Source organism: Eleutherodactylus coqui, chromosome 6 (assembly GCF_035609145.1).
Source record: "Eleutherodactylus coqui strain aEleCoq1 chromosome 6, aEleCoq1.hap1, whole genome shotgun sequence".
Classification (NCBI taxonomy): Eukaryota; Metazoa; Chordata; class Amphibia; order Anura; family Eleutherodactylidae; genus Eleutherodactylus; species Eleutherodactylus coqui.
In genome coordinates this window covers 65803738-65829406 of record NC_089842.1, presented here as the reverse complement: position 1 = coordinate 65829406, position 25669 = coordinate 65803738, and the positions used below count along the sequence as shown (strand labels likewise).

The 25669-nt window shown below is 43.5% G+C and overlaps 1 protein-coding gene across 1 annotated transcript in view; it reads right to left on the bottom strand.

Moving 5' to 3' along the window:
* Positions 1-25669, bottom strand: part of TMPRSS5 (transmembrane serine protease 5) — an 85166-nt gene that overhangs the window by 5238 nt on the left and 54259 nt on the right. Inside the window, exons 3-7 of the mRNA XM_066609350.1 lie at positions 22287-22345; positions 17114-17253; positions 14776-14819; positions 12933-13095; positions 2098-2282 (exon numbers count right to left, since the gene is read on the bottom strand). Coding sequence (XP_066465447.1) covers positions 2098-2282; positions 12933-13095; positions 14776-14819; positions 17114-17253; positions 22287-22345 — 591 coding nt within the window. The remainder of the gene's footprint in view (positions 1-2097; positions 2283-12932; positions 13096-14775; positions 14820-17113; positions 17254-22286; positions 22346-25669) is intronic.

Genomic DNA, 25669 nt, shown 5'->3' with positions numbered 1-25669 from the left:
CTGTAGGGATGGTATTGGTGGGTAATGATCAATGCATGGTTTCCTCCAGACATAACACATAGAATTTAGGCCAAAAAGTTCCATCTTCGTGCTATCAGACCAGAGAATCTTGTTTCTCACAGTCTGAGAGTCCTTTAGGTTCTTTTTGACAAACTCCAGGAGGGCTTTCATGCATTTTTTTTACTGAGCAGAGGCTTCTTTCTGGCCATTCAGCCATATAGCCCAGATTGGTTGAGGGCTTCAGTGATGGCTGATCTTCTGGAGGTTTCTCCTGTCTGCACGCAGAATCTTTAAAGCTCAGCCGGAGTGACCATTGTGTTCTTGGTCACCTCTCTTTCAAGGCCCTTCTCCCCCAATTACTAAGTTTGGTGGTTCAGCCATCTCTAGAAAGAATCCTGGTTGTTCCAAACTTCTGTTTAAGAATTATAGAGGCTACTGTGCTCTTGGGAACCTTTTGTCCCCTTCTCCCCAACAAAGGGGGTGAAAGTGGCTGAACGAGATGTACATTGTCTTCATTCAGCCTAACATACTATGTTACTATGTTTTCTCCAGATCGGTGCCTCCAGACAATCCTGTCTCTGAGCTCTACAGGCAGTGCTTTCCTCTTCATGGCTTGGTTTTGGCTCTGATATGCATTGTGAGCTGAGAGACTTTATATAGACTGGACATAATTTTAAAAGACCCTATCAACTGAATTTACCTCAAGTGACTCCAATCAAGGTGTAGAAACATCTCAAAGATAATCTATGGAAATTGGAGAGCATAGAGCTCAATTTCAAGTGTGCTACCAAAGGATCTGAATACTTATGTCAATGCAAAATGTAAGTTTTCCATTTTTTGTAAATTACAAAAAATTCTAACACTGTTTTTACTTTGTCATTATGGGGTATTGAGTGCAGAATGAAGGGGGAAAGCCTATTTTTTTTTTGAATTTGCACAAGTCCTTAACATAACAAAATGTGAAAAAGCAAAAGGGTCTGAAGATCCACAGACCCACTGTATATGCAGTGCTGACAGGAATAAAGGGCAAGAACAGGTAGTCAGTAGTCCCCCTAAGCCTCTACCCACAGTGGAAGCAATCCAACCCAAAAAATAACAATATAAAAGAGAACTTAACTGGTAACTATGTAGGATGCATAACTAAACGTGAACCCTTATCAAATAAAACTAGTGAAGCGAGAAATAAAATTATATGCCCTTTTTCAATCTGATGGATGATTTATAAATCTGTGTGATTTTTTTTTTTAACACATCAACCTTGTATATCTGCCCCACGTATGTTTTACTGGTGTTTTAAAATGTTAATCTATGCTTTACTGTATAATCATGCTGAGCACTTTAAGGGGAAGGAGTAGTACTGCGGGTGCCAGACAGAAGTAAGAACACGTCATCTTGTTAGAGTGAGCTGAAGTTGCAGCTAAGTATGGATGTGTGTGACCAACTCCTACGGAGGATCCAGTCTGAGTGCAGTGGCATCGGTCACTAAAAGAAGGACGAGTGTTCTTTTACATCGCATTGCCCACCAGCCATCAGCTACAGAAACATACTACTGGTATCCATGCCCAAGACATTTCTGGCACGTGCCCTCACAGCTTGATAATAGCAGCATCTGCTCCTCTCCCTCAGACTACACAAGGTAAAACTGTTTTACACTACAGTCCCTTGGTATACGGGATGAACAGCATCAGAGACTGTTAGGCAGGTGATCCGGTGAAGAACAACCATCTACAGGACTGACCTTTTTTTTTCTTCATTTTTTATTGTTAGCATAAAATTGGTTATATGCTGTGCCCTGGGTTACCTGGAGATCAAGAAACTATTTTTTCAATTGAAATAAAAATTCTGTTTTAAGCATGGAGGCTGTGCCTCCAAGTGATGTCTCTGACAACTTAGGGCAGGAATTAGATGCACAATCCAGGGGCTTCCCATGGCCAGGCATTACTACTCACTCTTATCCTAGATAGGGCTCACCAACTCCACTGCCAACTGCAGAGGGTCGTATTCACAGGGAACCGGTGAAGGAATTTCTCCTGCAAGACCCACCACCGCTGGTCATTTCAAATCTATGCTGCGAAAATAATATGATAAAAATTCAACCTGAATAATTTAGAGACTTCTCCAGTTTCATCAATGCAATGTCATAATCATGGGTCCTGTCATCGTACTGCCGGTGATAAATGATTTTCTCCACTGCTGACGAAGATGCTTGTTGTCTTACTACGGGGGAGTGACTGACGATGCCCGAGAGGACAGACCAGCTGGACAGCTGAGGAGACCTGTAACTTAATAGGATCACTCATCAGTGACATGTGAAATAGTTAAATGATTACTTAGTTTTAAACAAACTTTGCATAAATCAACATTTCAGGCAAATTTAAGAAATTTTGTAATGCTATATATTACTCCACATATCAAGTTCTTTCTTCTTCCTTTCTAAACTGTTGACATCTGTCTTGATGGACTAACAGCTCACTGACAGATCAGATTACATGCTGTCCATAGAAATCTATGGAGGGAGATAAAGTTAGAGAGATACACAGAGATGCTGTTGCAGCTTATAGTAAGGGTATGTTCACAAGGGCTGTAATCACTGTAGATTTGCTGCAACAGAAATGTTTGTGGATAAGATTTAATAAAACCTCATCCTTACGGTATTACTGTACAAGCTGCAGATTTTCTACAAACTGTGAAAAAAACTGCAGCATAAACTGCCTGCAGAGTGAATTTCAAATGCACAGCATATCAATTTATACTGCAGATTTCCCTGTGGATTGCACTTGCAGTGCATAGGATGAGTTCCACAGCAAAATCCGTAACAGTTTTTGCCACATATTTGTTCCAAATTTTGCCATAGAATCTCAACAACAACTAAAGCGGAATTATTACATGTATAGGAATTGTGAGGAATTGGGCTAAGCAGTGTGAAAAAGACTTGGGTATACGAATAGATCACAGACTGAACATGAGTCAACAGTGTGATGCCACATCAAAAAAAGGCAAACACCATTCTGGGATGTATTAAAATAAGGACAGAGTGTAAATCACATGAGGTAATTATTAGAGATGAGCGAGCACCAAAATGCTCGGGTGCTCGTTACTCGAGACAAATTTTTCGCGATGCTCGAGGGTTCGTTTCGAGTAACGAACCCCATTGAAGTCAATGGGCGACTCGAGCATTTTTGTATATCGCCGATGCTCGCTAAGGTTTTCATTTGTGAAAATCGGGGCAATTCAAGAAAGTGATGGGAACGACACAGAAACGGATAGGGCAGGCGAGGGGCTACATGTTGGGCTGCATCTCAAGTTCCCAGGTCCCACAATTAAGCCACAATAGCAGCAAGAGTGGGCCCCCCCCCAACAACTTTAACATCTGAAAAGCCCTCATTAGCAATGCATACCTTAGCTAAGCACCACACTACCTCCAACAAAGCACAATCACTGCCTGCATGACACTCCGCTGCCACTTCTCCTGGGTTACATGCTGCCAATTCGCCCCCCCCCCACGACCCAGTGTCCACAGCGCACACCAAACTGTCCCTGCCCAGCCTTCAGCTGCCCTCATGCCACGCCACCCTCATGTCTATTTATAAGTGCGTCTGCCACAGGAAAAGCAGGCACACACTGCAGAGGTTTGGCACGGCTAGGCAGCGACCCTCTTTAAAAGGGGCGGGGCGATAGCCCACAATGCTGTACAGAAGCAATGAGAAATCCAATCCTGTGCCACCTCCATCTGGAGCTGCACACGTGGGCATAGCAATGGGGAACCTATGTGCCACACACTATTCATTCTGTCAAGGTGTCTGCACGCCCCAGTCAGACCGCGGTTTTTTATAAATAGTCACAGGCAGGTACAACTCCGCAATGGGAATTCCGTGTGCACCCACAGCATGGGTGGCTCCCTGGAACCCACCGGCGGTACATAAAAATATCCCATTGCAGTGCCCATCACAGCTGAGGTAGTAATGTCATGTTTAATGCAGGTGGGCTTCGGCCCACACTGCATGCCCCAGTCAGACTGGGGTTCTTTAGAAGTGAAAACAGATGCATTTACAACTCCCTGTGGACCCACAGCATGGGTGGGTGCCAGGAAGCCACCGGCGGTACATAAATATATCCCATTGCATTGCCCAACACAGCTGAGGTAGTAATGTCATGTTTAATGCAGGTGGGCTTCGGCCCACACTGCATGCCCCAGTCAGACTGGGGTTCTTTAGAAGTGGAAACAGATGTATTTACAACTCCCTGTGGACCCACAGCATGGGTGGGTGCCAGGAAGCCACCGGCGGTACATAAATATATCCCATTGCATTGCCCAACACAGCTGAGGTAGTAATGTCATGTTTAATGCAGGTGGGCTTCGGCCCACACTGCATGCCCCAGTCAGACTGGGGTTCTTTACAAGTGGAAACAGATGCATTTACAACTCCCTGTGGACCCACAGCATGGGTGGCTCCCTGGAACCCACCGGCGGTACATAAATATATCCCATTGCAGTGCCCATCACAGCTGAGGTAGTAATGCCATGTTTAATGCAGGTGGGCTTCGGCCCACACTGCATGCCCCAGTCAGACTGGGGTTCTTTAGAAGTGGAAACAGATGCATTTACAACTCCCTGTGAACCCACAGCATGGGTGGCTCCCTGGAACCCACCGGCGGTACATAAAAATATCCCATTGCATTGCCCATCACAGCTGAGGTAGTAATGTCATGTTTAATGCAGGTGGGCTTCGGCCCACACTGCATGCCCCAGTCAGACTGGGGTTCTTTAGAAGTGGAAACAGATGCATTTACAACTCCCTGTGGACCCACAGCATGGGTGGCTCCCTGGAACCCACCGGCGGTACATAAAAATATCCCATTGCATTGCCCAACACAGCGGATGTAACGTCAGCTGTAATGCAGGTGGGCTAAAAATTCATTTGATTACACTGTAGGCGAGGGCCCACAAAAATTGCTGTATCAACAGTACTAATGTACATCAGAAAAATTGGCCATGGCCAACCAAGAGGGCAGGTGAAACCCATTAATCGCTTTGGTTAATGTGGCTTAATTGGTAACTAGGCCAGGAGGCAGCCCAGTTAAAATAAAAATTGGTGGAGGTGAAAGTTTCAACGCTTTAATGAGCATTGAAACGTATAAAAATTGTTTAGAAAAATTATATGACTGAGCCTTGTGGGCCTAAGAAAAATTGCCCGTTCGGCGCGATTATGTGAGGTTTCAGGAGGAGGAGGAGGAATATTATACACAGATTGATGAAGCGAAAAGGTCCCCGTTTTTGATGGTGATACAGAACGATGCTTCCATTCGCGGGTGCAGCCTACCTATTGCTTAGGTATCGCTGCTGTCCGCTGGTGGAGAAGAGAAGTCTGGGGAAATCCAGGCTTTGCTCATCTTGATGAGTGTTAGCCTGTCGGCACTGTCGGTTGACAGGCGGGTACGCTTATCTGTGATGATTCCCCCAGCCGCACTAAACACCCTCTCTGACAAGACGCTAGCCGCAGGACAAGCAAGCACCTCCAGGGCATACAGCGCGAGTTCAGGCCACGTGTCCAGCTTCGACACCCAGTAGTTGTAGGGGGCAGAGGCGTCACGGAGGACGGTCGTGCGATCGGCTACGAACTCCCTCACCATCCTTTTACAGTGCTCCCGCCGACTCAGCCGTGACTGGGGAGCGGTGACACAGTCTTGCTGGGGAGCCATAAAGCTGTCAAGGGCCTTAAAGAGTGTTGGCCTGCCTGTGCTGTACATGCTGCCTGATCTCCGCGCCTCCCCTGCTACCTGGCCCTCGGAACTGCGCCTTCTGCCACTAGCGCTGTCGGATGGGAAGTTTACCATCAGTTTGTCCACCAGCGCCCTGTGGTATAGCATCATTCTCGAACCCCTTTCCTCTTCGGGTATGAGAGTGGAAAGGTTCTCCTTATACCGTGGGTCGAGCAGTGTGTACACCCAGTAATCCGTAGTGGCCAGAATGCGTGTAACGCGAGGGTCACGAGGAGGCCTGCCTGTCACTCTGCTCAGTGTTCTGGGTCCGTGTCTGCTGGGGGTAGTATTTCTCTAAATAAATACGCAGCCAGCTAAGTGTTACAGCAGGCATGCGCCAAATTATTTCCTGGCTCTGAAATCACCGGTCTGTTGCAGTTAATAACAGTGCAACACTGCAGTTCCGTCACACAGTCCAGGGACAGAATTGTGGAGGCAGGGCCAGAAGACATATATTATAGATTGAATATACGCAGTGGTCCTTTTGAAAAAAATATGTCTTCTGGCCCTGCCTGCACGATTCTGTCCCTGATGTGTATTTGTCACGGAACTGCAGTGTTGCACTGTTATTAACTGCAACAGACCGGTGATTTCAGAGCCAGGAAATAATTTGGCGCAAGCCTGCTGTAACACTTAGCTGGCTGCGTATTTATTTGGAGAACTACTACCCCCAGCAGACACGGACCCAGAACACTGAGCAGAGTGACAGGCAGGCCAAATAGATTTTTTCCAAATATTTTTTTCTAAAGGACCACTGCGTATATTCAATCTATAATATATGTCTTCTGGCCCTGCCTACACAATTCTGTCCCTGATGTGTGTGTCACGGAACTGCAGTGTTGCACTGTTATTAACTGCAACAGACCGGTGATTTCAGAGCCAGGAAATAATTTGGCGCAAGCCTGCTGTAACACTTAGCTGGCTGCGTATTTATTTGGAGAACTACTACCCCCAGCAGACACAGACCCAGAACACTGAGCAGAGTGACAGGCAGGCCAAATAGATTTTTTTCAAATATTTTTTTCTAAAGGACCACTGCCTATATTCAATCTATAATATATGTCTTCTGGCCCTGCCTACACAATTCTATCCCTGGAGTATTACTGCAGGGCGCAATGCTCTGCACGGCCGATATACCAAAAAAAAAAAAAAGTGCAACACTGCTAAAAGCAGCCTCCACACTACTGCACACGGTTAGATGTGGCCCTAAGAAGGACCGTTGGGGTTCTTGAAGCCTACAATAACTCCTAACGCTCTCCCTGCCTCCACACTTCTGTCCCTGGACTATTACTGCAGGGTGCAATGCTCTGCACGGCCGATATACCAAAAAAAAAAAAAGTGCAACACTGCAAAAAGCAGCCTCCACACTACTGCACACGGTTAGATGTGGCCCTAAGAAGGACCGTTGGGGTTCTTGAAGCCTACACTAACTCCTAACACTCTCCCTACAGCAGCTCCAACACGATACCACTGTCCCTCAGCTATCTCACAACGCATCTGTGGCGAGCCGCGGGAGGGGCCGATTTTTATACTCGGGTGACACCTGATCTCGCCAGCCACTCACTGCAGGGGGGTGGTATAGGGCTTGAACGTCGCAGGGGGAAGTTGTAATGCCTTCCCTGTCTTTCAATTGGCCAGAAAAGCGCGCTAACGTCTCAGAGAGGAAAGTGAAAGTAACCCGAACATCGCGTGGTACTCGTTACGAGTAACGAGCATCTCGAACACGCTAATACTCGAACGAGTATCAAGCTCGGACGAGTACGTTCGCTCATCTCTAGTAATTATCCTCCTCTACTCTTCCCTAGTCAGACCTCATCTGGAATACTGTGTCTAGATCTGGGCACCGCAATTTAAAAAAGCATAGACAAACTGGAGCAAGTTCAAAGAAGAGCTACCAGGATGATGAGCGATCTGAAAATTGTATTCCATGAGGAAGGGGTAAAGGATCTGGGAATGTTAAGCTTGCAAAAAAAGAAGTCTGAGAGGAGACTTAATAGCTGTCTACAAATATCTGAAGGGCTGTCACAGTGCAGAGGGATCAGCCCTATTCTCATTTGTAAAAGGAAAGACTAGAAGCAATGAGATGAAACTGAAAAGGAGGAGACACAGATGAGAAAAAAAAACTTTCTGACAGTGAGAGTAATCAATGAGTGGAACAGGTTGCCGCAGGTGGTGGTCAGTTGAGCAGGGGGTTGGGCCCGAAGACCCTGGAAGTTCCTTCCAACTCTACCATTCTATGATTCTATATTTAACTGTATTTGTCTATCTAGAGTTCTGTGGGTTTTGTTGTATTTCTTTGTTTTTTAGTGCATTTGTTTACCTTCATGGAGGAATTCATTGATGGCTGTATGGCTTCAATTATTGAGCACTGTAGGGTACAATCGTTGAGCAGATCTAGAGATGCCCTCCTTACTGAGGCTCAGTTTGTGTGTACAGGTTGCTTGCAGTGCATAATCATTCTTGCAGTGATAGAAGTCAGTTTTTACAGCACTGATCTGTTGAGTTGTCAGACTCGTGCTTTTACAAAGCAACTAATTTGAACAGTGATGTAAAAATATAACTGGAATGTATGCAGAGGACCCCAACGGTGGCCGTGGAGGAACGTTAAATAATTCCAAAGGTAAGAATGTAGAGAATTTATTATTTTAACATCTTGGCTTATTATTATTGCCTTATCCTCAGAACACCCCCGCTGTTTCTACAATCATGCTGTAAATATACTTCTACACTTTTATTACAATGTGCAGGGTTTTATTGTTGGTATTTCCCAGGTAAGCCATTATGGTTAATCGTATTATCTGCCTACTGTCATTATTGTCTTCAAAAGGTAAAATAAGGTACAAGAAATTAAGTTATATTTGTTTTAGTAATGTTTATAGAACAACTGTTCCCAAGATGAGCAGGATCTTAGAACTATAATAATATTGTGAACTTGAATGAGATTTCATCATAAGTTAAGGAAGAGTATGTGATGTGGATAGGTTTCCAAATATGCCCCTGTATACAAGTATATTTCCAGATGCAACACAATGCATAAAATCAACTTTTTTTAAATAATGCTCTTAGGCCAAAGTCACACGGGCGTTTTTTCCCGCTATTTGCGGATCGCATAACGGATGCGCATCCGCAAATTGCGTGACCGGGATCGACGATTTGCTGAAAAATCTGCACCTAGCACAGCTGTGGCAGAGGAGAACGATGTTCGCCCATTGAATTCAATGGAGCCGGCAATACAGCCGGCTCCATTGAAAGCAATGGGCTGCCGGCAAGTGCTGGATGAATTTTCGGGGAAGGGCTTAAAATATAAGCCCTTCCCTGAAAACCATCCTGAAAATGTGTAAAAATAAAAAAAGTATACTCACCTTTTTCCTGCAGCCGGAGTTCAGCCGCGTCCGGCCGGCAGTTCTCCTGAACTGCTCTCTGTAGTATTCAGCAGGCGGGCATTTAAAATCCCCGCCTGCTGAATGGGCTGCCTCTGATTGGTCACAGCCCTCACCAATCAGAGGCAGCTCTCACTCACCCATTCATAAATTCATGAATGGGTGAGTGAGTGCTGCCTCTGATTGGTCCCTGCGCTCAGCCAATCAGGGGCAGCACTCACTTACCCATTCATGAATTCATGAATGGGTGAGTGAGAGCTGCCTCTGATTGGTGAGGGCTGTGACCAATCAGAGGCAGCCCATTCAGCAGGCGGGGATTTTATATCCCTGCCTGCTGAATACTACAGAGAGCAGTTCAGGAGAACTGCCGGCCGGACGCGGCTGAACTCCAGCTGCAGGAAAAAGGTGAGTATACTTTTTTTTTTTATTTTTACACATTTTCAGGATGGTTTTCAGGGAAAGGCTTATATTTTAAGCCCTTCCCCGAAAATTCATCCAGCGCTTGCCGGCAGCCCATTGCTTTCAATGGAGCCAGCTGTATTGCCGACTCCGTTGAATTCAATGGGCGAACATCATTCTTCTCTGCCACAGCTGTTACAGCTGTGACAGAGGAGAACGATCTTTAGTATATGCTCTCAATGGGGTCGGCGCTGCTGCCACCAGCCCCATTGAGGGCATATATAGAACACAACGATTCGCAGAACGCGGATAGGCGCATTCTCCGAATCGTTGTGTCCTATAATTTATCGCACATCCGCATAAAAAACGGACATGTGCCTGCTCCCATTGGGATGCATTGGGTCTATAGATCTGCAGATCGCAAGCGCGTCTGCAGATCGGACCAAAAAATGCCCGTGTGACCGAGCCCCTAGTGTGCAGATTACCAATCAGTAGTCATATGGGCGTTGCTGCTATCAGAGTCAAATAGTCTGGAACTTAAACACACCCTCCAAGCTTCATTAATGTCCCTCAGGCCATGCATGTTTTGTGACCTCCAGATACCTTCTATATTCTAGGAGTACAGCCGAGAGTACACGCGCAATGAAGTGAGGTGTATTGTCTTTGGCTTCATCTATGTAACACATGCACTATTTGGTTGAGCCTCCATCACATACGAATGAGCAGGAGTTGACAGAGCATGGCTTGAGGAATGTTACACAAGTCTGGAGGGCAAATTGGCACTGCTGCTTCAGGAAGAATCAGGTAGTCCAGTTCCTGGACTACCTAGTTAGACTGTGGAACTCTCTACCGGAGGAAGTGGTGATGGCAAAATCCATAGAGGAGTTTAAAAGGGGACTTGATGTCTTTCTGGAGAAGAAGGATATTACAGGATATAAATATTAGGTTAAGTGTCAATCCTGGTATATAGGCAGGTAGGAACTATTAGGGGTTGATCCAGGGAACAGTCTGATTGCCATTAGGGAGTCGGGAAGGAATTTTTCCCCCAAAAGGGCTAATTGGCTTCTGGCATTGGGTTTTTTTGCCTTCCTCTGGATCAACACAGTAGGATAGACAGGCTGGACTAGATGGACATTGTCTTAATTCGGCCTTACATACTATGTTACTATGACTCCTGACTGGTAATTTCCATGCTGAGCATAGCATTTAAAGGAGTTGTCCTGCTACCAGACAACCCACCGTCAATAGGGCTTCCTGGGGAAAAATAATAAAATGAGCTATACTTGCTTCTCCAGCTTCAGGATCCAGCGCTGTAGCCCCGCTATAGTCCTAGCTATTGTCAAAACAGTGGCCAAAACAAGAAGTCAGGTGACTACTGCATCCGCTCAAAGGTTGCAGCATCATTGCTTGTTCTACTGGCATCGGTGCTCACATCCTGTGCACCATGATGCTAGGACTTTAAGAACATGATTTTAGAACCCTTTGATTGGCTGCAGCAAACACCCTACTTCCTGTGATGGTCACTGTCACAATAAACGCTGAAACACAGGGCTGCAGCAATGGATCCCGGCAGCAGAGGGGTAAGTATATCTCAGCTTATTATTTTATCACAAGCAGCCCTATTGAAGGGGGGTGGTCCGATAACACTACAACCCCTTTAAAAATTGTTTAATAGGTTGTGCTTCAACTGCAAATGTACATAGGGGTCTCCTTGGAAAACATAGCTATGTTGTGCATTATGGTACGCTGTTGGTCTAGAGTAGCGCTAAGAGAACCAAAACAGCTGGATCCCTGTTTTTTCTTCCTTTTCTGCTACTCCTGCTTAATAAATGTATGTGCCATATAAATAAAGGTGATTATTATTATGAAAAAGAAACCCAAACAAACACAGAAAGCATACAAACTCCATGGTGATGGTGATCTTGGTCAGATTTGAACCTATGGAAGAGGAGGAAGAAGTTTCACGGCTTTTAGATGGTGTTTTACACCAGGTTTAGGGTTACTAGTATAGTTGTGTTTCAAATTAATTTGGATCAAATTAAACTTTTTGTCAAAGTTTGGTCAACTTGCCGTACCAAACTTTTCAAAAGTTTGCTCAACACTAGTCTAGGGGGTTGAAAAAACTTGACTTGCTCCCTTTACACCATCTTTCTATTATATGTGTAAAATTCACAGCATATGAAAATTAGGAATTATGTTCAAGTATGGATCATATGGGCTGGGTCACCTGTGCTCAGAGTGAAGTTGGCTATATGTTAGGGATTTCAGAAAGCCATGACCATGCTATATCACTGATTGATCTGTGCCATGATCTTTGGCCTAGTCTAGGCTATCGTTGATGGGATTCAGATCTGTTATTTACACAAACAACTTCTCAACTACTGCGTTCAACAAGGATCTAATAAAACCAATACGGCAAATCAGCATTTCAACATAAATCTGTTTCATAATTTTCCAATGTAGCCAAGCTTAATATGACTTTCAACAAATGATAACATTATGTTTCACAGGTTATTTGCCATTCCAACTGCTTTACAATGGCTTTGTTGCGTTAAGATAACAATAGCTTTTTAATGGTTTAAAATATAGTAAGTTAACTTGCTACAGAAAGTTACCACATTCGGATTAGATTTGGCTACATCATTATCGCTCTCATGTGTGTTATAAAAAGGTGCTGATAGTAAGCAGAAGCACTTTTGGCCATCCAAAATCTCTAGTCTATGGCCAATTTAAAGCATAGATACCAGCTTATTCTGAGAAGACAGCTGAAAAGTTATGTGGCTACTTGAGGAATAACCATATACCTGGTCATTATATGACTTGTATCCTGATTTTTTTAAAATCATTTTTCCTTCAGCAGGGAGTACATGGGAGGTGCCTGGCTGCTGTGCTGTGTTCTATACATTGTGTACTACGAACTTCAGGTTTTGTTTTCTAGCTCTCTATAACACACACAGAGACATATCATCATATAGGACAGTGTACAGCAATATTGAGCAGTGAATGAATCACCCACCATTAGCTCTAACAGCACATCTGGGTGTCTGCTTTTGCTCCCCTCCCCACTGCCCTATGCTCTCATAGACATCAATGAACAGGATGACTTATCACCCTCTGCCACTTCCTGTTCTGCTATTGCATCGTGCTGTCTTCAGTAACAGAGATAACATCACTTGACAGCAGGCAGTGGACAGCAAGTTAGAAGTTAGAAGGAAGGGAGAGCCCTAGTGGCCAGCACTTTAGATGGATTTTTCCAGACAAAAACAATTTCAGGTAAATTCAGTAAATGGCATATTTGCTAGTTATCAAACTGGCTATCATATGAATGCAAGTAGCTTGAAAAGTAAGTGACTATATAAGCCATATTCAGATAAGTGTTTTATCAAGACCTACTTGTGTACACAGTGTGCTGCAGTTATGATCCATTGTTGTGCTATGATGGAGCCACCACAAACATGCTTGTTGTTTAGATATAGACTGACTTGCCATGGCCAACGACCCAAGGCCACATCACGTCCTCCAATTATTCTAGTAGATTTGGAACGGGATCCACATTCTGTAGAGGGAAAGATAAAATTGTTTTCTGCTTTCACCCCTTAAGGACCAAGTGCGGTAAAAATACAGCGCTATGTACTAAAGAGTGAAAGCGGAAGTGTTAGTTCTACTATGCGACCTGGTGATCACATGACTGCTGGATGCCCTCTGTCGCAGCAGACCCAGATCAGCTCTCCCAGTGACTACTGTCACACTAGGGGAGTGTTTTCCTCTGTAACTGGGTCTGCTATGGATGCGGCTTCTATGGATGCTCCAGCTACAATGGAAAAGTGTGGGGAAAAATGACAATATGAATGAACCCCAGAGGTCTTATATGACGGCATGAGAAACAGATGTTAAAAAATAGTTACAAAAATAAGTAGAAAACATTTAAAATAGAAAATGACTCTAAACCGTCACCCTATAATCCCAAACTATACAAATTATATATAAATTAAAATATATATATATATACAGTAAGATATCCCAATCCATGCAAAAAAAAAACATTGTTCATTACACAAATACACATATGCTGGTGTGAAGGGAGCTTTAGTGATAAAGGGACAGCTGTTCTTCATAGCTCCTCTCTGCTCCATCTAGTAAATGATGAAACTCCTCTATTATCTCAGCATTCCTTAACAGAATGTTTGAAAATCACTTTTCTAAACTACCGTAAACAAACTCGTCTTACATTTTAAAGCGAATTGTGCCAAGATTTAAAGTTATACCCTTTCTACAAGGTAGAGCATAACTATCTGATTGGTGGGGGTTTGACTACTGGGGGCCCTCATTAGTCATGAGAACAGGGAACCTGTATCTTCCTATGTAAATGGAGTGGTGCTGAAGCATGTGCACTGCTACGCCATTCATTTCAATGGGACTGCCAGAAATAGCCAAGCTCTGGAACTTGGTAATCTCCAGCCGCTCCATTAAAGTCAATGGTGTGGCAGAGCACATGCTTGACCATCACTTAATTAATTTGGGGACTTTTGAGACCTCTGTTCTTGTGATATCTGTTGGCCCCAGTAGTCAGGTCCCCACCAAACAGATGTATTCTCTATCTTGTGGATAGGGTATGGCATAAAATCTTGTCACAAGACCTTTTAATCAGGAATGTTTTAGGGCTCCCACCCACTTGTGAGGGCAATAGTGCGTTTATAAAATCGCTGCAATATCGCAGTGAACAATTTGCGATTTTTGTGCGATTGCGCTGCGATTTTTTCCCCCCACTAAACTCGCATCGCAAAGCTCTATGTAATATGACTGTCCTGCGATTTTTTATCGCAGCGTTTTTGACACTTTAAACTCAATTATAGAAAAAAGAATCGCAACGCATTCACGCATCCGATTCTGCGATGTGCGATGCGTTTTTATGGCACCCATTTACTTGCATGGGCGAGGGAAAAATCGGACATCGCACAAATATAGGGCAGTCGCAATCGATAAAAAAAATCACACCTGCGCTGCGCAAAAAAAACGCAAATGCGCATAGCCACATTACAACTCATTTGTTTCAAACTAGAAATTTTTAGCGCTCTATCGCAGCACTAAAAAAAATCGCAAAGCGCTAACGCAAGTGGGTGGGAGCCCTTACTGTGTTGAACTCTAATCCAAGAGAAACAGTCTATGCTGCAGAAATTTAGCTGCAACTCGAATACGCCTAAAGTAGCTCTAAAAATATTTCACATTTACAACTCACCTGAACATTTCAGTGCAACAATACGTCCAGAAAGACAGCCTCGTCTGCAAAGGGAAATGTGGAAATTGAAGCATAACGCATATAATACCACCATTGTGATAAAAAAGGCAATACAATAAAATAAATATCAAGCCTAATGGAGGCAATAACAGGAGGCCTGCAGACTGAAGTTCTCTTATCAATCAATATACATGATTGGCTATTGAAAGTCCCAACTATGATAAAGCCTTTGAAATGGTATAAGGATATTTTATTTATTAGTGTGTTATATTATATTGCTTTTACTTTGCGTTATACACAGTCACCAGGATTGCAAACCTAAATTTCTCTTTTTCTGGGCAACTTATGCAAAAATCATAATGAATGCTAAAGATTATCAAAGATGCATATAGAAGTGGGTTATTTACTGTAAGAACAGTGAGGCTATGAAACTCTTTGCCTGAGGACGTGGTGATGGTGAACTCACATGTGTAGTAACTCAGAACTGTCACTGCATTGGAGAATTGATGTCATTGAAGGACTGCGTGTATGTGCCCTTAAATGTATTTATTTTTTGCTATTTTGCCTTGAAGGTGGTGGCTTAAGTGCAGAACAACTCAGAGAGGGATAAAACAGTTCACACAGTTTTTATAAACTCGGCTCCTGATGCGGCTTAGATAAATTCCCGTAGTGATCTAGAAATTTCAGTATAGAGGAGAGCAGTGTAGTGTAAACAAGCTGGTTTAGGGATTTGTGACTCACAGACAATTATAATCTTCAGGACATTCATGAATAGATGGTTTATAGAGGAGGCTGCAAACTCTAGGTTCATCATATAAATAAAAACCACAACAGGCAAAACAGAGGTACAAAAAGCCCTCAGACTCCAGGGACGTAGTGAAAAACCACAACAAGGCAGCACAGAGCTACAAAAGGGCTACAGACTCTAGGGCTGTGGTGAGAAGCCCATAACAGGCTGTCCGGAGCAGCACTGTAGTGAGCGCTATAGCCACCACCATCAGGACTGGACTTTAAGTGGATTGGATTGTAAGAAATTGTGTCTTCATCAGCTGGATGTTATACACTAATGCTTTTCGAACAAGTGAAAGAAAATTAGTTGAAATATTTTCCCCATCCTGACTCTCTGGAATGTCTTTCATTTGAGTTTGCAGTATACTATACGACCATGCCAGGGAGTAGAGACCAACCCTTTTACTATCACCCCAATATTTCACTGTGGAAGGGCCATTTGGGTAGTGTCTCACATAGTACCCACTACTGTGAGACAGGGAATCAGACTCCCCAAAACATTGCCCCCATTCCAGTTTACTACAACTATAATGACTAATTTACTTCAGAAAGCACTGCGGAATAAATTAGTGCCATACAAATAAAGGTTAGTATAATTATTATTAGAAAGGTTGTTGATATAAGGAGATATTCTGTCTGACAGATTTGCAGTTGGAAATGAATCTTTTCCCTAAAATTAGGAAAATTGGCTTCCACCTTATTGAAGTTTTTTGCCTTCCTCTTGATCAACATTGCAAGATAATAAGTTGAACTAGATGGACACAAAGTCTTTTTTCAGCCTAAGGCTGGATTCACACGGGCATATATCGGCCGGATTTTCACGCCCAGCCGATATACGCTGCCCGTCTGATGCATTGGTTTACAATGCATCAGTGCACATGGGCATATTTCCATGGCGTAAAAGCAGCAAGCTGGGCAGGATAGTGCATTTCAGCCAGGAGGTTTTACGCTGGCGGCGGCTGCATAGACTCCTATGGTAGCCTATGACAGCTGCTGGACAAGGGAGGTGAGAGGGAGTTTAGCAGCATGACTGCTAAACTCCCTCCCTCTTTTCTCCTCCTCTCCACCCCTTGCCAGCTGTTAGCTCTGCCCCCTCCCATTGCAAAGCTCCGCCCCATCCTGCCCCCTCCTAGTGCTGGCTGCCGACAAGGGGTGGAGAGAGGGCAGGAGCTTACCACACTAGCTCCTGCTTCCTCCGCTTGCAGAGAGATGGGAAGGAGGAGAACAGCTTAGCAGAGCTAAACTGTCTCCACCCCCGCCCAATGGCATTGTGGACTCGGGATGTTTGACCGGGCACACAAACATTAGATTGCACGTTTTTATGGCGGGCACATGTTAAAAAAAGGCCTATGGCTTATGGCGTGGATGCACCCTTACATAGTATGTTACTAGGTCAGATGCTTATATAAGCCCATTACTAACATTTTACTGCTCAATAGTCCAGCCTCAAAAAAATCCCCAACACATTTATTTTTTTCCCCACAGATACTGGAAAGTGTGTTTTATTTTTAAACTGTCCAAGAACTTTTAGACAGATGGCAACCCCAACAGCTTTTCTTTTCTCTCCTGAAATACCTGGTTTGCCAAACATGCTCCGGTGCAGTAGTTTGACCATGTGGGACCTGAACAAATTCTTGGCTGTGATTTAGCCTGGTCGATGTCAAATTTACAGCCTTGTGATGCATCAGCCTACAAACAACAAAACAGTGAGTAACATTATAACTTGGTAATTAACTTTATGGTAAGCTTTAGCAGGGGTGTCACAAACATCTCAGCTGCTTGAGGTGAAGAGAGAAATAGTGCCCCCGACTTGCAGTAGGGGCCACAGTAGTAACAGTGCCCTGTTAGTGGGCCCTATAGTAATAATAACCCCCATAGTGGTCCCAGTAGAAATGGTGACCCCCCCCCCCCCTTATCAACCCTAATAGTAATGGTGACCCTGTTAGTGATCCTAGTAGTAATAGTGGCCCTTTTAGTGGCCCCAGTACTAACAGTGGTCCTAGTAGTATTAAAAGGACCTCCCTTAGTAGATGTCTAACATTATCAATTATGCATATAACTCACTCCCTCTGGAGCTCTGATCCGGTGGCCACCGCTGCTGTGATTAGACTGTGACTCCGGCATCTACACTGCATACAGGATGGTGTCTGTGTAAAGAAACCCAGATTTCGGGGTGAAAAGTCAGGAGTCAAAGTCTGATAACAGCAGCAGCATCTGCCAGACCAGAGCTGAGCATTTGCCAAAGATTCTTTTATTACAGCACATATTGCAGTCATACTTTGTAAATGTTAGGTTTAAATCTTCCCATGCTCTATATTAATGAATCCGAGTGATCCAGTGGGACAGTCTGCTGTCCATAGTGCCCTCCAATCTTCAACCAGTCTCTCTCTGATTGAGAAGAGACATTCTCATTTTCCATGTTAGCCACAGACCCATCCAAATCTCATGCATGTGCAGAAGAGTGAATTGAATGTGATCAGAGTAGGACTAGATGAACTGTATATGTATCAGTCAGTAGTTCCATGAGATTTGGACTGGTTTGTGGATAATGTAGGAGACGTCATCCACATCACCTCTCAATCATGCAAAGACTGGTTAGACATTGGAGGGCACTGTGGGCAGCAGAGACAGTCCCACCAGACCGCTCAGGGTTTATATACATAGAGCACTGGAAGCATTAGTCCTAAATTTTACAAGTGATGACTACAATATGAGCTATAATAAAATAAGCTTGGCATACACTCTGATTTATTTTTCCCTAGATGGCATTGCTTTCACGAGCTCCAAGATGGTGACAGGTTCCCTTTAAATAGTAGAATGTATGTTCTGTGCAGAACACCAAAAACACATCTTATGACCTGACATAATTTGTATATTTCATTCAGATGACCCATGAGACACTTGAAACAGACTTTCACAATATAAAAACTAGCCTGACCTGTTTGCAGTATGAGCACACTTACTAGACAAGTAAATCCTGATACAAATACTGTAGAGCACATGCCAGACACACAGCCCGTGGGCTGAATCTGGCCTGTCACCTCACTTAATGTGGCCCACTGGCCGTGCAACAACCTAATAGCCACTCCACTCACCCAGCCTGCAGCTCTAATGTGGCAGCAGTGCAGAGTCCAACAAGGGGAACGCTATTACTACTGGGACTAAGAAGGCGGTCATTTATTACTACTGGCCCAATATAAGGGACACTATTACTACTCGAGCCACAATGGGGGGCACTATCTCTACTGGAGCTACTATCATTACTGTCACTTCTATTACTGGAGCCACTATTACTACTAGGGTCACTATTATTACTGGAGTCACTGTGGGGGTCACTATTATTACTGTGGCCACTATGGGGGATCCTATTACTACTGGGGTGACTATTACTACTACGACCACTATGCAGGTCACTCTTACTATACAGGCTTACAATTACAATTGGCCCTTTGAAGGCAACCATAAGGCTGATGTGGCCCTTGGTGAAAATTAGTTTGACACCCCTGCTGTAGAGGCTATTTTGCTACATATGATGTGAAGTTCCTACCATGTCTCTTTATAATTTCTCTATTTTATAAATATATCAGCAGTATGACATATAAAGGGGTTTTCTAAGATTCAAGAGTTGTTGATTGGCGGTACTGTGATTGATGACACATCACAGTCGGGCAGAGCGGGACATGAAAGTAAAGGTGTCAGTTTGTGAAACAAGTATATTTGGAGTATAGGGTGATTCAAAAGTCAGGGCAACTATATCTCTTTCTGTTCAGAAAATATTCCCAAACAGGAAACTTTGTGGAACAGTTAGATGGATGGAGAAAAACTTTTTGGCACTATGGTGGTACCTGTCAACGATCTTGGATTCAGCCCAAGAAATTACTGCACGTCTCAATTTCTGATTACATCCTACCCTTAAATTATATATTCAATGACCTCCTTTCCTTCGAGGTTTCTTGGGCTGAATCCAAGATGGCTGGCACCAATATGTCTGACAGGCACCATCATAGTGACAAAAAAATGTTTCCCATCCATCAAAGCATTTCACAAAGTTTCTCACTTGTATCTCCTTTTGTTCAGAAGATATTCTGGTGCGCATAAAGTTTTAATCATCCTGTATATTTGTTGTCCTAACATGGGCACAGTGAAGGGGATTTCACCCAAATCTTGGAAAAGCCCTTTATTAGTATTGGCTGTCAGATGCGTAACTTGAAGCTTTTTTGCCCCTGTGCAAAAGCTGTAACCAGGCCCCCACCTGCCAAGTGTCATTTACTAGACTGGTGTGTTCCTATGTGGCAGAGGAGCCTTTGGATAACTGCTACACCTGCACAATCATTTCACTTCATTCCTCGTTAAACCAAATGCTTTAATTAAAATTAAAAAAAATTAGTATGAAGATTTCTACCTGATGTATCCCAGGTGTCTACATATACGGGTTCCCCAATTAGCATTCCACCTCTCATGACAAGTGAGGAGCCATTCTTGTCTGTACTCCACCTGCACTTCCAACAAGAAGTTTTCTGTGTTTATTCTGAAAGATACTGAAACCATTTTTATGAAAGAATGATTTCTTATGGTGAAAGATTTTCATTAATTAACTGACACCCAGATGCTTCTATTATAATCAAACTAACCTATAAGTACACATTTACCTTACCCATACTATACTACCAGTGGTTAGCACTGTGGTTTAGCACCGTTGGGATCCAGTTTATTATATTATAAGGTGGTTAAATGTTGAAAAAGTTCTAATGTGACACTGAGGGGCAGGGGCGCATCTAAAGGCTCCTAGGCCTGGGAGCAGAAAACAGGCAGAAGCTGGAAAAGGATAGCAGCTAGAGATGAGCGAGCACCCAAATGCTCCGGTCCGCGTTATTCGAGTCGAGTTTTTCGTAAAATTCGAGAGCTCTACTCAAGTAACGAACCCTTATTGACTACAATGAGAGACTCGAGCATTTTTGTATGTGGGACGCCGGGTGCTTAGCTTAGACACTCAGAAGTCAAATGGGACAAAACCAATACTGAGTACATCCATGTAGGAGCTGATATACTCTTGGACCATCGTGGATAAGAGCTGCCTGTGACTGTGAGTCCTACCCTGTGCTGTTGTTGCAGGCTATCATGAGCTGAAAAAACCATGCTACGCCTCTGTTAGATTTCCCTTGTCACCGGTACTTGTGGTGCTGCAGTAGCTTCTTGCTCGTCTGCCATGGGCTATAGAGCTACAATCCATTATGAATGCATCCATGAGGCCATGGGGAAATGCCCTGCTCAAGCTGCTTAACAGACTGTCCTGAAACTGATGCATTTTAAGGTCCCTCTCCACTGCCGGAATGAGATTTGTCCTTTTGGCATTGAAGCAGGGATCAAGGATGGTGGCCACCCAGTAATGATCTGCTGTGGGCTATGCGACAGTCTTTCTGTAAGCACTGTAGCATATAAACACTCATATGCCTCAAAGTACGCAAGGGTGATGGCCCATATTCTTTGGGGTCAGGCCTAAGATTGTTAGTCCCACCATCTATGTAGAATAGCTGGGGAAAGAGTGATGGATGGAATAAATGTTGCAAAGCCCCCTACCCTGTCTCTGAATCTATGTTATCCCTCTCCTCTATACTTCTCCCATTGGTTGAGAAATGCATCATAGAATACTCCTCTATTTTTGCCCAAAGCCACCCTCCATGGGTAATGGTTGAGTAATGGCGGACTGGCCAGACAGTTGGAAGATTGGTATCCCTTCCTCATCCTGTGAAAACTATATGTCAATGTCCCTGAGGCCCTGTACCATCTTTTCAAGTAGGCAGAAAACAGGGTTTGTCATACTGATTAGTACATCATCATGACTGACCATTTTGGTCGCTTCTTGAAAGCAGGCTAAAGCGGCACAAACATGTTTGATCTGCAGCTACTCCACAGACATCAAGGGACTAACTTCCATACAGTGCCTGCAGGAGGGAGCTCAGGAGCCTGTTTTTGACAACTGAGAGCCACCAGCAACTCCTGTGATCGTAGTTAGCTCCGATGTTGAAGAGTTACCATGGCAGCCTGGAGTCTAATGAAGGCTACCAGGGCCACCATACTAAATTAGTATATACTAATCCTAAAGATAGGTTATCAATATCTGATTGGTGGGGATCCACCACTGAAGACTCTGCCGATCAGCTGATTGAAGTAGCCACAGTGTTCTGGTGAGCACCGCTTCAGTTCAAAGCAGACACAGTACCATACATTGTATAGTGGCTATGTCTGGAATAGCAGCTCAATCCCATTCAGGCCATGAATCCGATGAAATGATGTTACATGCTTGACAAGAGGCTGTAGCGCCCACAAGACTGCCACTGCCTCTTCATACAGCTGATCTGTAGGGTTGCTAGATTTCCAGCGATCTGATATTGATGAGCTATCCTGAGGCTAGGTTATCAATATTTTAGTGATGGAAACCCCTTTAAGGATTTAAAGAGAGCTGCTCTGTTGGCTGTTTTCGATGGCCCCATATAGCGCTGAAGATGGCCCCATATAGCACTATATAGGCACTATATGGGGCTGTCTTTAGCTGCCATAAGGAGCTGAAAACAGCCGACGAAGCAGGAGTGCCCTGAAGAGGAAAGTCAAGGTACTCCTATGTATCATAGCTCAAGAATCAAATGAAAGTAGAAAAATCCCAAACCTTTTCTCCGTGGCACAGCAGTGACTTCATTATCAGTGTCATTACATCGAGAGGTCACCTCAGCATCTTGTAACGGTACAGAGCCTTGATAAACAAGAGGCTTCATGAAGTACTGCACTGGAATAGTCAAAAACCAAAATTATGAAAATCCTTTCTTTCGTAAAATTGTATTGTCATACTTAAAGGGATGGTCTACCTTAAAAAATCTTCCGATATATGATCTCCACTGCTCCTCGCTGCTGTGCTCCTTTGTTTTCTGATGTAGGAAATTTCCCATTTACTGCATTAGTACTGCAGTTAGTTGCACATTAGAGTCCATTGCAGTGAATGGTAGATTTCCAACTACAGGATGAAAAATCTGAACATCTTCAAGTTCAATAATTAGGAAAGAAGCACACAAGGAGCTTTTGATCCTTTTGTTCCAGTGATAGGTAGGCATTAGAGATGAGCAAGCACCCAAATGTTCGGGTCCGCGTTATTCGAGTTGAGCTTTTCGTAAAATTCGAGAGCTTTACTCAAGTAACAAACCCCATTGACTACATTGGGAGACTCGAGCATTTTTGTATGTGGGACGCCGGGTCCCAAGCTTTTTTCTTTGGTTCGTGTTCTCTTTCTCTCTCTCTCTCACCTGCCTGCCTGCCAAAAAATTTGGCATTAAAGCGCGCTGCGTCATGGCAGGGAGGGGCCAAAACAGGCACGTCACAGCAGGGAGGAGCCAAAAACTGGGGCGGGGTCGAACACGGCTTGATGCTCATTCGAGTAACGAGCACCATCGAGTATGCTAATACTCGAAGGAGCATCAAGCTTGGCAGAGTATGTTTGCTCAACCCTAGTAGGCATCTCAGGGGACCTTACCTCTGACGAAAATGCCACCTTTGTAATTGAAGTCTACTGTACATAAAATTTTCCAAAACTTTGTAAATACTTTTATTTACTTGACCAGCTTTGAAACAATAAAACATAATTTTGGGATACTTTGTAGGGAGATGTTTATACTAGAGGAGGAGGGAGAGCACGAACCAAGAAAAAAAAAAAGCTCGGGACCCGGCGTCCCACATACAAAAATGCTCGAGTCTCCCGTTGTAGTCAATGGGGTTCGTTACTGGAGTAGAGCTCTTGAATTTTACGAAAAGCTCGACTCGAATAACGTGGACCCGAGCATTTGGGCGCTTGCTCATCTCTAGTTTATACTATAGTGGTCTATTTGTGGCCACCCAGTGGTTGTGAGGTGCTTTGCAGCCTGCCAAGAGTTATGCCATGTCACAATAATGTGTTGAATTTGTATCATGAAAACTTGAAGTACTGGGCCTAGAGAAACAAAGATAGTCAAACCGCTTCTCTGACTACTTGATGAACACTACGCACTGCTATTTATCAGTAGTCCAAGACATTACATGCTGATCTGACTAGCCAGAACTGCTTATGAGAACAACACTGATTAAACAAAGCAGGCATAGTTTCTTAGACTAATGATGCATACTAATGCACAGTGTACATCAGGTAGTCAGAGAAGCTGGTGCGGCCATCTTTGTTTCTCCAAGCCCGGAGAGTCACTTTAAATTAGCGAACAGGTAAAGTTATGTTTCCACATTGTGGTAAACTTGCTAATTGAAACCCCACCCTCCCATGGCAGCCAATGGCCACATCATCTAACTGGCATTACTGGCAAGATTGTGCAACTATTGGCTACTACAAGTGGGCAGGGTTTCCATCATATGCGGTAATGGCAATGTGCATACATAGCCTGAAAGGTCAACACACCTGTGCATTATATTTACTGATTTTGAGTATTATATTTACTTATTTCATGTTTAATGAGACTAGTGAATTGTGGGGGCTCTGATTATGCTAAGAGCTGGTTCACATCTGCACCAGAGGTTCTGTTTTGAGCCCATTAAAATACAGGGTAAAATCGAGCTGCATGCAGCACTATTTTGTCCAGTAAAATGCCAGAAGGTACAAAGAAAGTGAGACTGACCTCATTACAGCCAATGGGGTCTGTTTGGTGCCATTTGGTTCTTTATAAGACAAATATGTTTCAGCCAGGAATTCCATTTTCCTTCTGCCATAACAGAGCAAGGAAACATATTCCCCGAACAGCGATGTGAATGACCCCTTATAGAGACCTTTCATATGGAACGGAATATTCTGCGTGGAATACGGCATTCCAGAATTCCACACCAAACTTCGCACAACTAACCGTGGATTTTGATGTGGAATGCTGACAGCATTCTGCTGTTTTCAATTCTGCACCAAAATCCACGTTAGCAGTGCGGATTTTGATGGTGAATATTCCGCAGGAGAACGCTACGGAATATTCTGTCCCGTGTGAAAGGTCCCATACAGTAGAGCTGAGCTCTGGGATACATTGGACAGTGGAGCAGTTATATCCTTTTTTTAGGGGTAATTAGCAGAGTTTTGAGGTTTTAATCATTTACCAATAAGGTATTCTGAATCCTTTGTCTTTTTGCTATATGAATACATTTTCCAATGTACTTTCTTTGACAAGTCCTCGTGACTTTCGAGATCTGTACTTTTTGTCATTCAGTAAGTGAACTTAATTATTTATTTCTAGTGGATGAAAAATCTGCTCAGGCTTGAGATTGGAGATAACTTTAGAATGTCTTGCCATTTTGCAAGAAATCTATGTAGTCATATATAGCCTCCTTGGCAGGAAACAAATCATTTCCCTTTCATTGATTTTCAACCATAAAATATGATTTATTAAAGATTTTCTAACTCATTGTAATACAAGCACAGTTTCTGGAGCCATTTTATGCTATAATTAAGGAATTCCAATAAATATCATGTCACAGAGGTCAGAACTTATGGGAAGTACAAATACAATATATGTGCGGTCATGAACTCATACAATAATTCTCAATGATAGTAAATACTTTAATAAGAGTAGAAACTGCATTAATGCAGGCAATTTATTACTTCAGTGAACACCACAATGTCATGGTCTTCCCTGACTGGTATTGCTGATTATGAATGAAAGTGTTGTTTGTATAACATGCTTACATTTGCTTTTATACTACCACTACCAATGAGTCGGGTGCCTACATTATTTTCTTGCCTGTCTGGCTGTAATCTGGTTGGCTGATATAAACAAACTGTTTTCTAAAAAAAAAATAGGTTTATTGCAATATAAAGTATATGAAATGGTACTTCTGTTTATACACTGAAAGATCACTGCATTAGGAACATCTACTCAATAATGGGTTAGTCCATCTTTTTGGACTATCACAACTTTCAAACCTCAAGGAACAGATTTCACAAAGTGTCAAGCATCCTCCATTCTCCACTTGACCTATGCCCATTGCAGCAGCTCCGTCAGTTGGTGCCCAATTTTTCGGGAAAGTGGGAAAGATCTCGCAGCTCTTTACAGCATATCCCAAACATGTTCAATGGGGTTACAGTCCGGTGACTTTGGGAGCC